The sequence below is a fragment of the Aulostomus chinensis genome, chromosome 8, assembly GCF_037954235.1.
Source record: "Aulostomus chinensis isolate RoL2024-O1b breed Wild chromosome 8, RoL_Achi_v1.0, whole genome shotgun sequence".
Taxonomy (NCBI): domain Eukaryota; kingdom Metazoa; phylum Chordata; class Actinopteri; order Syngnathiformes; family Aulostomidae; genus Aulostomus; species Aulostomus chinensis.
The window spans coordinates 10097434-10109812 of NC_141327.1; the positions used below are offsets into that span (position 1 = coordinate 10097434).

At 41.1% G+C, this 12379-nt stretch overlaps 1 protein-coding gene across 1 annotated transcript; it reads right to left on the reverse strand.

The window, feature by feature from the left end:
- Nucleotides 1-110: 110 nt before the first annotated feature.
- Nucleotides 111-7309, reverse strand: LOC147257051 (germ cell-specific gene 1-like protein). Its single transcript, XM_086210091.1, has 5 exons — nucleotides 6809-7309; nucleotides 4785-4832; nucleotides 2659-2811; nucleotides 2181-2292; nucleotides 111-1649 (listed from the first exon to the last, which is right to left on the reverse strand). The coding sequence occupies exons 1-5, from the start codon at nucleotides 7095-7097 to the stop codon at nucleotides 1355-1357; spliced, it is 897 nt and encodes a 298-aa protein (XP_086066217.1). The 5' UTR covers nucleotides 7098-7309; the 3' UTR covers nucleotides 111-1354.
- Nucleotides 7310-12379: the final 5070 nt, after the last annotated feature.

A 12379-nucleotide genomic window follows, 5' to 3' on the forward strand; every position in this document is an offset into this window, starting at 1 on the left:
GGGACGAGATACAGACAAATGACACAACACTGCCCTCCTCAGGTATTACATGGACAATGATTCAGCTTCTGACTTTCCAAAGATTCTGAGGATACATTTGTAAATACAGGACACAGTATTTATTGTATTTGAGCAGAAAAAAAACACATAGAATGAAAATTACATACAAATACCCTCATGTACTGTAATACTACACCAACTGCTGATCCTTAACAATGGCCTCAGAAAAAGTATTGTGAGTTCCCTTTTAGCGTTTGTGAGACAACAAATATCATATGACAGTTAACATTAAGAGAAAAATGACACATCATATCCCACAATCATTCCGAGTACAAAATGACACACCACAACTTATTTGCATCATTGCAGTTTATCTCTGTAGGCACAAGATACGCAGTGAGCATTTGTGGCTTTTTTTCATGATAAATGAAAACCAGTCACTTCCTCTTTGTAGTTCAACGATCTTTTGCATTGAATGAGGGGTTAAAGCTATAGTGAGGATCACTATGTCATAGGCTACATTGTGGCCTACTCCGTTGTTAGTGTTCCAGTGGTAAAATAGTGGATGAATTGTTTTGAGCAACACACGACACCAACAAAATGACTCGTTCCACTTTTAGAATTTCATCCATTTGGTTTAATAGTAATTGGAAAGTCAAGAAGAGTTTAACATTTAAGTTATATATCCAAATTCAATTCAACAGATGGGCTAACCAGACGTAGCCGTCACAGCAATGGCCTACTCTACACAAATTTTGTTGCTGTAAACCGGTGGATAAATTGTTGTGGCCATTTCACACCTGTGCAATTTCATCTTTCAGCATCATAATTTGACCTTTTTGTTTTGATAATATCGGAAAGTCTAGAAGAAGCGAATGATAAATTAATTATCCAGATTCAGGTGTGCATAGAGCGAACCAGAAGTAGCCACCCGACTTATCTAGTGGCAGTGGGCCTCATGAGCATTGTGTAAATTTATTCAGGCTGGGATGTAAGGGATGAATGTCCATGTGAAAATGTGATGCGCTATAGTTTTAACTGACGTTCTTAATAAGGCGATTTGAGAGACCCTCACTCCATTTATAGGGGAATACTTGACAACACTCCCTTTGAAATCTACATTGTTTACATGGCAACACCATCTTGCATCAAACGAGTTTGTTCTAAATTGGTTTAGGGACATTACCCATCCAAAACAGCAACAATGCACCCACAGGGGGGGAATTCAGTTAAGGCAGAGCTTAAAATGTTTCAAATAGTGCTAACATGGCCTTGATTATGGTTCAGAGTAACCACAGATCCACCAGAAAGCTTCAGTCTGTGAGTGAGAGAAATGCAGCCACTTGCTATCTCTTCAGCACTGTTCTTCCCCCAAAGCTGCATGAATGTCACTCAGGTCCAGGGAGTCAGCAGGAATGGGGTTTGTCCTACCACTTTGCAGGGTCTGGCTGGAATACACCTCCACAGATTTGGAGATGGAGTGCACAGAGTGTTCCCGGAAATATCCAAAAGCCTCCCGTGCATGCTCCTCCCGGATGCTTTGCTCAAAGGTTTTGCGCTTATGCCTGAACTCGATGACAGTCTTTGTGTATGAGTTGAGGGTAGTGACTGACGCCCCCATGCAGCAGGTGAAGGATGCCCAGGCCATGCTGATTTGAAACACAGGAACAACAAAGAAAGAAGAAAAAAAAACATGGCAAATCAGTAGAAAAGTGGCAAATAGTATTTTGACGCTGTTTGCTTGGATTAGAATCAAGTCCCTCTGTACCCCTCAAGTAGAGCGGATCACATGTGATCTCAGACAATCATCTCCTCATGTTCTTTTCACTCAGGTTGGTCAATGCTTGCAACAGGTCAAGAATTGTTTAGCCTCTGAAATGAATTTTCTGCATACTGTGCATACATTGTAAAGGAGTGAAATATTATCCCCTTATGCAATCCCAATCACGCCTGTATCAGAGCTTTGAAACACCAAAGCTTAATCCTGCATAACATGAGAGCTTTGGGCTTTTCTCATTACAGACGGTGATGCTGCTGAGAGGAGAGGTGAGAGCAGAGCTACAAAGGATGATTTGGGGCTGAAAAATAGATCCTTCATCTGTTTTTCCCAAAGTGTTGAATCAATTTGATGACTGACATTGATACAGAAAAAAGCTCAACGTGTGTCTGTGGAGTTTTACCAGAAGGACCAGCCATAGTCCCAGTTATAGGGCCTCCAGTCAGGTGGACCCAGACTGACGGTAACCTGGAAGACCTGTGTGTACATCACATGAGCCACCATGCCAAGAAGACCTGAAATCAAACAGAAAGAGTATGTTAGAGAACAAATACATCCTTTTCAATTTCAGAGACACTTTTTATTTTAATTTTCATACAGTTTTCTACACAGCTCATTTGGTTATATTAACACTTCTATGGATTGTGACACAACACAACTATTCCTTCTCTAAATTAATATCAAAAGAAAAAGTGTTTATTATGTTGCCCCGCTTACTACACAATATGATGTAGTAGGCTGCTCCTTATTTGTTAGAGCCTCATACCGAGAAACATTAGGAAAGTTATGGACAATGGAACAACATCTATGTGTTTCGATCTCACAGGCAACAACAAAAAATTTCCAAGCATCTCACTTAACAACAAATATATTCCATCAACCTGAGAGCACTGTGAAGACAGCAGCAAAGGCGTTGAGCTTGAGTCCATCAATGACGTTGCTGGAGTGAACAAGCTCCAAACACATGAGGCTGAAGCCCACCACCAGTAGAACAATGTAGAGCATCTCAGAAACCAGGGACAGCCAAAGCATCCCTGCACAGCGAATTGCAACATTTAGAGACAAAGTCAAAGGCAAATAAGAAGGAACGACACAGTGTCTTAGGAGGGTTAAGAGCCACCACAACCTGTCAAAATAGCTTCAGAACATCTTGGTATCAATTCTAGTCTTTGGAGTGCTACAGGAGGGAGACCTCCAAAAGATATTCCCGCTAGTGTTTTTTTTTTTGAGAATGTTGATTGACAGCAATGTCAAACATTTCTGTCGAAAGTCTCCCTCTGGTGTAGGGTTGTCAAAAGTATCGATACCAGATATTATTCAATACTAAAAATTAGTATTTGGCTAAGATACTCATTTGCTAAAGTATCTATACCAACAGGCGCCGTCTTCGCCTCCAATTGACACACAGCTTCATCAGCACTGCTGCACACACAGACCACCTCTCTGCTCCTCCCCTTACCAGAAGCTCAGCCTGTGTAGGACAGAGCTGGCGAAGCATGGCAAGTGCCGCTGCTGGACCTTCTCGACTAATCTTGGTCAAAAATGTCAAAAGCAAAAGCGCAGTATGGAATTACATGAGGCAAACAGTCAGGGGGAAGTCATAGATATCAACAGGCCTGTTTGCAAGCACTGCAACTGGCAGTGGCAACAAAGTCAAGTAGCTCCAGCAACTTGAGAAAACACCTGAAAGACAGACACCCCACTCTTTACATTGAATTGCGAGAGGTCAGTAAAGCTCCCGTTTCAGCAACACTGAAGTATTGAGCATTATTATGATCAGTGGTCTCAAGTTTGTATTCTCTGTGGGTGTGGGAAGTGAGAATGGGGGCGTTAGATCATAGATGTGTAGTATTATTGTGTTGTAGGTCATTCATTGACGACTACTTTTCCTAACCTCAGCTAGGCTACATGCTATATCATATGTATACAACATATACTTGACCATGACCAAACATGACATTTAAGGGTGAGAAACACATAGTCATGCGTGTGAAGTGGCTGAAAGCGTGTGTCACACGGCGAAAGTGTGAGACTTGAGAGACTTGAGAATTTAAAAAAAATATTTCCTGTAACCTGATGTTTTCTAACAATTCTTCAGACTCAGATGTATCTCATTCCTCTGGGATGGTAGGGTGGATTACTATCAAATGCAGTGCAGATATTCATGTTCATCAAACACAGTCTCTCTGTCTTATTAGTACTGATTTTCTCAAGAAGGTTCAAATGAAAGGCCACTGCATAATTTTCTTAACATACATTTTCAAAAGGAAACTGGTTTGAGGCCAAACTTCCTCATCGAGGCTTATTTTGCACCCAAATGAATGTTGCTTAAATAAATCCTGATACATACAAAAGCAGCAGTGCAAATCTAAGAACTTTCATTTAAAACAATTATGCTTGGAATGAAATTTGAGATCTTGCTGATTTTAAAAACTGGGAAGTTGTGAAGAAAATGATCCAAGATGACACTGATGACACATTTGTGGTAAATGACAACAATCCTGGATAAAAGATAGGAGAATAAAAGTTATGCTAAATTGGTTCATGCGTAATATTTAAGCTACACTTTTATGCACTTTACTTCGTTGTTTAAGGTTGAGTTTCAGTTTTGGCTTTGAATGAAGCAGTATCATTTTGAAGACTGATGATAAAAACAATATGTGCCTCAAGTCATTAAGTTATATGGACATTTTTTACTGCGCTGTGTCCATCTGCCTCAGTATTTCACGATGGTAAACTCCACTTACAACAGCTGACAATTCACTATAGTGATGTTTCAAATCGAGCCTGAAGCACAACGCAGTTAGTCAGACTCACATTTAGTTAAATGCTTTGCACAGCATCAGTTGTTTGTGTTATCTGTTTCACGGAAGAATGAATGTTCTTTCTTTACCGTAGACAGTTTTAGCCAAGTGACCTTTAAAGTCCATTCTGAACTGTTTTTGTTTGTTTTTAAAGAATTTCTGATCAGGATTGAGCCTTCTGATGATGCTTGGTGCACACTCACCTTTCTCCGACGCAGGAGCCAAATCAATGAAGCTTCGGCATCTCTCACCTAACAATACAGGAGATACACTGAGTTATTGTCATCAAGCAGAGAGCAGAGGATGTAGCCAGCATGCCATCTTGAAGAATCTACTAACAAGTAAGTGAGTATGTTTGTTTACAGAGGATGTAATAAATATTAGACACGCCAAAGATCCCTAACCCAACAAATGAATACTCCCAAGCTGGCTTCAAGTCTTAATCTGTGTTTAATTCCCCACTTCTGACCAGGTGTGATTCATCAGCTCAGACAGAGTTTGACGTCTGACACATCTACACAAAATTCAAGTTCATTTACAAAGAGGAGATGACCTCTGCACACACAGGTTAGGTAAGAGGCGCATCTGTGAAGATCAACTTGTGAAAAAGAGAAAGGTTCCCAGATGAATACTGAATAAACAGGATGTTACGTCTGAGGCGGGACAGAGATGAAGCGTTCAGTGTCACCAGATGGTTCACTGGCAAGATTGTTCAACATCTGGTTCTTTTGAATTACAGGTAAATTCAATCACTGACATAAGAATGTGGAATTTGAGAAAAAAAACAAAAAACAATGTTACAGCAAGCTTGGCTGTCAAACACTAAATATATAACATATAAAATGAGATGCCTGAAACAGAACTTAAAAGTGCCCCCTGTCGTGGCCCATTCCTGCTGATGTTTTTCTTCTGTCAGCTGTCAAGCAGAGCGTGTCGCTGGATTTGTTGTAAGTGGAACGCTTTAATCAGGTAGAAGGAGGGTGGCAACAGCTGTTTTGAGGAAAAACTCATCAAGGCCACTGTTACGTAATCCTTATTAACTCAAGCTGTCTCCACTCCCCTCCCTCCATCGCGCAGCCACTTGATGAGATATACATGTGCTAGCAATTCCTTCTTGAATTATGTGAACTTGAGGGTCATTCTATTGCTTTGTGACCAAACGTACGTATCAGTGCTACTATTAGAGTTTGGATGCCATAGGAATTCCAGATGTAGCAGCAGTGAGCCACAGAGAGGTCATAAGGCCTTTGTGACACCTTTTACCTAAACTTCACATGAAGCTCCTCCTGCGGACGCTTGTTATTAAATTACAACTCCAGTGTGGATAAATTCCCTCAGCTCTTTGGAGTTGAGTGATGAAGAGCATGAAACATTAACTGTTTTCATTTCAGTTAAGCTGAAGGATCACATTCCATCCCTATCCAGAGCTGAGCCTAGGCTGAGTACAGTACTGCCCACTTCTCTTGTCCGCTCTTGGAAAACTTCCCACTGAAACTCCAAAGTGCAGTCAAGTCGTCTTCATGAATATAATTTTTATTTTTTTTGCAATTTCAGCACATTCAAAAGAAGGACTCTTCTGGCAGGAAATTATTTTGATGCTGTTGAACATTTGTTTACAGGGTTTGACTCGACTTGTGACTCATTTGTTGGGCTTTTTTGGGTCAGACAATACTGTGCTGTGTGGAGTCAAAGATATTAGTGATAAGACTCTATAAACCACCTTCATCTTAATATGAATATCTTATATGTCCAATGATCGTGTTTACATTTTATGTACATTTTAGGTGGTTGACATTTACCTGTGTTTTGTTCTCATTTACCAATTGATTGTACTTTTTGCCTTCTGATAGATGGTTTTATTCTGCTTATTCATGTATTGCCACTGTGACTATTTTATAAAACATGTTCGTTCTCCAGTCACGTTTTTCACGTTTGCAGTCGTGATGGAGTTTGATATCCTTAATAAACACGAATAAAAGCCCCAATTACGAAATATAAACATTTTAAAGATGCGACAAAGAGCAACCGAAAATTAAAAGAATTCTTAAAATGCGAGAATGACCAGTAAATAGATAAATAGTCTAAATCGTGTCCCCTAAGTCATTCAAAAGTTGAAGGTGTTAAACGCATGATAGATGAATTGAACATAAGAAATGATTCATTCATCCATATCTGTTTGACAAACGCTACACTCAGCACATCACACACAAACACCTTGCGTTCTTACTTTCATCGTGGATGTTTTCCTCGCATGAGAACCAGATGCCGGTGTGGAACTGCCGGAACAGGAACCGGTCATCCCCTGTCTCCCAGCTGTACACCACTTTGTTGGGGTCCGTTTCGTTCACGCCGTAATCGATGCACTGGTGGGTGCGGAGCTTGCTGCACTTGGGTTTGGGTACCCTCTGGGTCCCCACGCACCAGTAGGTGGTAATGAAGGCGGTGATAGAGAACAACAGGGCGAAGAAGTTCAAGCCAACCGACAGAAGGGTCCTGCATCTGCGCGTTGTATTCATTGTCCGTGAGAAGGATGCAGGAAACGTTCATTAGCGCAAAGTGGAGGACACGTTAAATCCCAGACACATCAGGTGAAGCAAAGGCGCTCCACAGTTTCCCAAAATCTCCACTGACGCGTGCGACACAGGCGGCATCCTGACACCAGGCGCAACTGTGTGCCAAAGGTTCACATTTCAATCTTTAGACCCTTTTCGAATTCACACGCGGGTGAACACACCCCACGAGTGTCCAGCCTATAGGATGTCACGTTGTCAAAGGATTTGACAGATTGTCTTATTATGCTTCTCCCCCTCCCCTCCGTTGAGCGCCAACTATTTGCAACCTCGGGCTGTACATGCGTAAGACTAAAGTTCACGTTTCAATTAAACATCACTAACAGAAGTAAATAATTACTGGGTGCAGCTAGAATCCACTGCTTTAAAAAAACAGGGGAGATGGATGAATACGGGACTCACACGAGGCAAATTTAAACATGAATTGTCGTAAAGTGAAGGTGTACGATTCTTCACAGCCCACGAGTTGCTGTAGAAAGCTACCGAGATGAATTTTCCTGATAAGTTTCAAATAATAAAAAAGCCACACCAGGTTTGACGGTACTTGATGATATAATCAGGGTTATTCTTTTATCCAGTTTGTTATGCTCCCATCACGCTGCGGGTCACGTTGAGAGGTCGTCTCCTCGTAGGTCGCTGAGGTGTCACTTTATTTTCTAAATTTTATCAAGTTAATAAAATACCGAGAAATGTTTGCAAAGATGTGTTTCTCACAAAAAAAACAAGCAATTTAATTTCTTTTAAACTGACTTAAAAAAAAATCTACGATTCATAAAGACACCATTTAAAGACAATCAATCTCTAAAGGACTCCAAGTCTCTTTTGTACTTTGAGGGCAAGCAGTGATTGGATGAAAATGATGCAGCGGGAGTCCGGAGGCTGGACCAGAGGAAGAAAGGTCAGGCTCGTGGTTGAACTATAACTTGAATTAAGGTTGTTCAGACCTTTACATTCTACTTTGTCATGCTGCAAACTCCACTGTAACTGCCTGTGATTTTTTTGTGTGTGTGTGTTTTTTTGTTTTTTTTGTTTTAAGGAAAATTTAGTCCGTCGGCATGTGGTGCAGTGGTTAACACTGTTCCCTCACAGCAAGACGGTCCCGGCTCGGGTATGTGAGTGGCTCGTGTGTGTGCATGTGTGTGTATGTGTGTTTGTTTGGATGAATGTCTTTTGAGCAATTAAGCCATCTTGGATGTTACAAACAGAACCCCAAGCACAGACGATGTGGCGTGACAAAAATACTGCTCTCATCACTACTTATTCGTGAGGTTGAAATATACAGTCATTTTAAGGTTATCAATTTCATTCTGACTTTGAAATTCTTTGCGTTCAGACTTTTTTAAATGCGCTCTTAAAAGCAGGTGAAGTCTGTACATAATCCAACGCATCATAACAGTTTCGTAAATGTCGTTTTTTTTTTCTCTTTGTGAAGGAGCTGTCTTAATGTCATTGCAACAGAAACATTGTTACACTGTTGTCAATAAATAAAAAATAGATAAATAATTTCTGAAGTGATACATGTGGGCAGGAACTGACTTATTTGCAAATATGGAGGTAAATAATATACTTTCAGGAACACTTCTGAAAATTTTCCCTCCAAAGAAAAATATTGGTCTTTTACCAATAGGAAGTGGAGCTTTAACTGAAAGAAAGGTTACAATGTGATTCAGAAGTCCCTAAAGACTTTAAATTATTTGCCCACAGCAACAAGCATGTTTACCATTTCAGGCACTCACTGATATTTCCATTTTTAAGCATGTAATACCTTCTACACATCCAGCACTAGCATTTAAACAGTCCCTGTCTTCATTTATGGAGGTTTCAGAGACACTGACTGTTGTTTGGAGGGAGGTCATGGAGAGGATGATCACCTCTGTTGGGCCCTGCACACTTTGAGGCGCAGTGAACGTCTTCTCATCTGAACTGCGACAACAGAAATGAAAGCCCTTTCCCATGAGAGCAATGACTCTCTGTGAGAATGAGCTAAAAATATGAATCGTTTGAGCCTTTGCTGTGTTTACAAGCCCATAGTAAATGAGGCCAGATAGGCCTGACATCACTGTTACCTCAGTACCATGCCTTCATCTCCAGCCCTGCAGGGTAAGCTGCACTCCAACATGACTCTGAAAACTGATAAATCAGGTCAAGACTCTCCACTAAAATGCCTGTAATACTGTTGAATAAGCTTGCAGATGATACTTGAGTTAATTACTACCTTGGCAAAATCTTGCGCATGAAGTTGATCAAGGAGTGGAGTACAAATGTTCTCAATGAGCCTATACAGACAATATAATGAACTGCTTTGATATATGTTGAAAATATTCCAGGAGAATGCCTGTCTTTGGGAGGTTCGTTATATCTGTGTGAACAAACCCACCAAACTCACAGCTACCCTTAGATATCCTTGAATCACCCAGTGGCTCTTGCCAAAAGCTAGCAAGCATCTTTTTAGCGGATATCAACAGTAGGTTGTAAATCAGAAGCATTGGCTTTAGACGAGTAGAAACTGCTTATGACGTTCATGCGGCTGGTGATAGGATGTCATCAGATTAATCCCTACTCTCCATTTGAGTCTTATGCTGAAGTGTGAGGACATGGATTTTCAGCCATCAAAGTGCGGAAGTCATATACAGCTGCTGCTGCTAACCAGAAAGAAGACCTGGGCATGGTTGTAGGCTGCATTATGATTTTGAAGGTGTTGCAATGTGGTGATGATCACTAGCTAATCAGCTGTGTGACTTCCTGTATAACACTAGTTTGTTTGAGGATTTTAGGATTTTCTGTCTGGCTTTAGAGCCCATCACAGCACAGAGACAGCACTGGTAAAAATTTCTAAAGACCTTTTAATTTCATCAGATAATGGCTTCGTGTCTGTCTCTTCGTGCACTTGTCCTGTTAGACCTTAGTGCTGCCTTTGACATGATTGACCATCAAATCCTTTTACAGAGACTTGAACACTCAGTTGGCATTAAGGGAACGGCATTAAGAGCAGCACGGGGGTGCAGTGATCAGCACTCTAGCCTCACAGCATGAGAGTTCTGGGTTGGACCCCTGGCTCGGGCTTGGGATCTTTCTGCCTGGAGTTAGCATGTTCTCCCTGTGCCTGCATGGGTTCTCTCCAGGTACTCCGGCTTCCTCTCACAGTCCAAAGACATGCAAGAGGGGACGAGGCTGATTGATACTCTAAATTGACCGTAGGCATGGCTGTGAGTGTGAATGGTTGTCTGTCTATATGTGTTGGCTGTACGATAGACTAGCGACCTGTCCAGGGTGAACCCCTCTTCTTGCCCAAAGACTGCTGGGACAGGCTCCAGCCCCACTGCAACCCTTAACAGGATAAGTGGTAGAAAATGGATGGATGGATGGAATGGTATTAAACTGGTTTAAATCATATTTATCAGATTGATTTCAGTTTGTGCACGTTAATGTTACTATTCACTTCATCCTTCCTTTAGGTCATATTATTCGGAAACACTCAACTAAACACTAAACTTCCACCGGCATGCAAACAAAGCAGTAAAGGAGCGTCTTCAACACAACGCTAACTTCACGCACTATTATGCACACACTGGCAATTCTGACCCCAGACATACAGCTGATCGACCTGTATTCTGACAGGGTAGCATACTGTACCACCACAACGCTATGGCAGGTCTGACTCAAGCACCAATGGCTGTTGCCAGTTTGTTTTGCGCCTCAGATGTGGCTCAACAAGTCCTAACACAAAATTAAATGTATACCGTGACATCCGGAAATGCTTCCGCCACTCAACATCAAAATAGTTGAGGGCATTGGACCAAAACACTGGACCTTGTGGTCTGTCTAGCTTCCACACCCTTCTGTCAGACATCAATGCCAATTGGTTGGGAATCACCAAACAACTCCGTCAACACAGGCATCAAAGGTCCAACAGCCTTGAAGTGCCCCCGGCATGTCCACAGCTGCTCATTCGTGTCTTCCATAGCAAGCATTGCCATTTGAAAGCCTAAAAACATCAGCGATTGCACCTGTGACTAGAGAGATTCAACAATGCGCAGTACATTGGACCACAGTTCCACTTGTTCTGGCGCCATTGTTGTTTTGAAACTTGCAGACTGTGTCACAGAGCTAAATATTCTTCCGACGCATATGTTGTATGTCCCGGTTCACGGGCAACTTCGTGCTCTACGTCATGTCACATGTTTACGCCCACACAAGTGGCGGCCTTTTTGAAAAGAGGAACGTTACTCCTCCATTTCACAAAGACAAGACAGCAAATTTCCACCTCTGCCTGGCCACAAATTTGGTGCATTCTGTGTCAAAAAAGGGTTAGACTCCAATTAAATCTTGCCCACTAATTGGCATGGCCGTGCTTTTTTACACTAAGGTATATTTTGACGTAAGGAATACTATGAAAATATATTTAAATAGTATTAACATGGGCATTTTAATGGAGTAAGTTCAAACCCTCCTATTTTAACATCGTGCTTTCTGCAGTGCATGTTACAGAGTATATACCTGCCGAAAACTAAAAGTGAATGCACACATTTCCTGTATTGCTACTGTGTGCACACGCTGCCTGCGCTTGTGAAGCCAAATTCCTGGAAACATTAGAGACTGCTTAAGTTGTTGAACATCCTCTTGCTTCCTCTCAAAGTTTTGTTTAAATAAGTGAACATCCAATACTTTTATAGTACAGCATAAAAAATAGTAAATACCACACAAAAGAATCTTAATTTTTCTTTTAAATGCAAACCAATATGATTTTTAACACAATGGTAAACAAAACTTGTGAGGAACAATCCTTTAGTCTGAATAACGAGGTTTTCTACCTTTTACTTGAACTTGTGGAAATTGGGAGCACAAATAAAAGCGAGAACTACAACACTTTTAGAGTTGCTACTACACAGTTTTTTGTACTATGGTTGGTCCAATGCTTTTCCATGCTTTAGAGGGCAGTGCAAATTGACAGAAGACATATTCTAACCTGTTGCTCAACTACAAATGATCAGTTATTCATTTATGTTTTAACAGAAAACGACTGTTCCAACATTTCTGTTACATCAGAATTTGTTTGCAGCTCCTGCAATCTAACTCAAAGAGAGGATACACAGAACTGTAGTATTCATGATGGGCATCATCTGATGACAGTATTGTGTCGGTCAGTTATATAAACTGTGCTATGACATATTCTACGCTATAGAATTCTTACATAAGTTTCCTGGGACAGAAGCCAGAATGGATTTCTT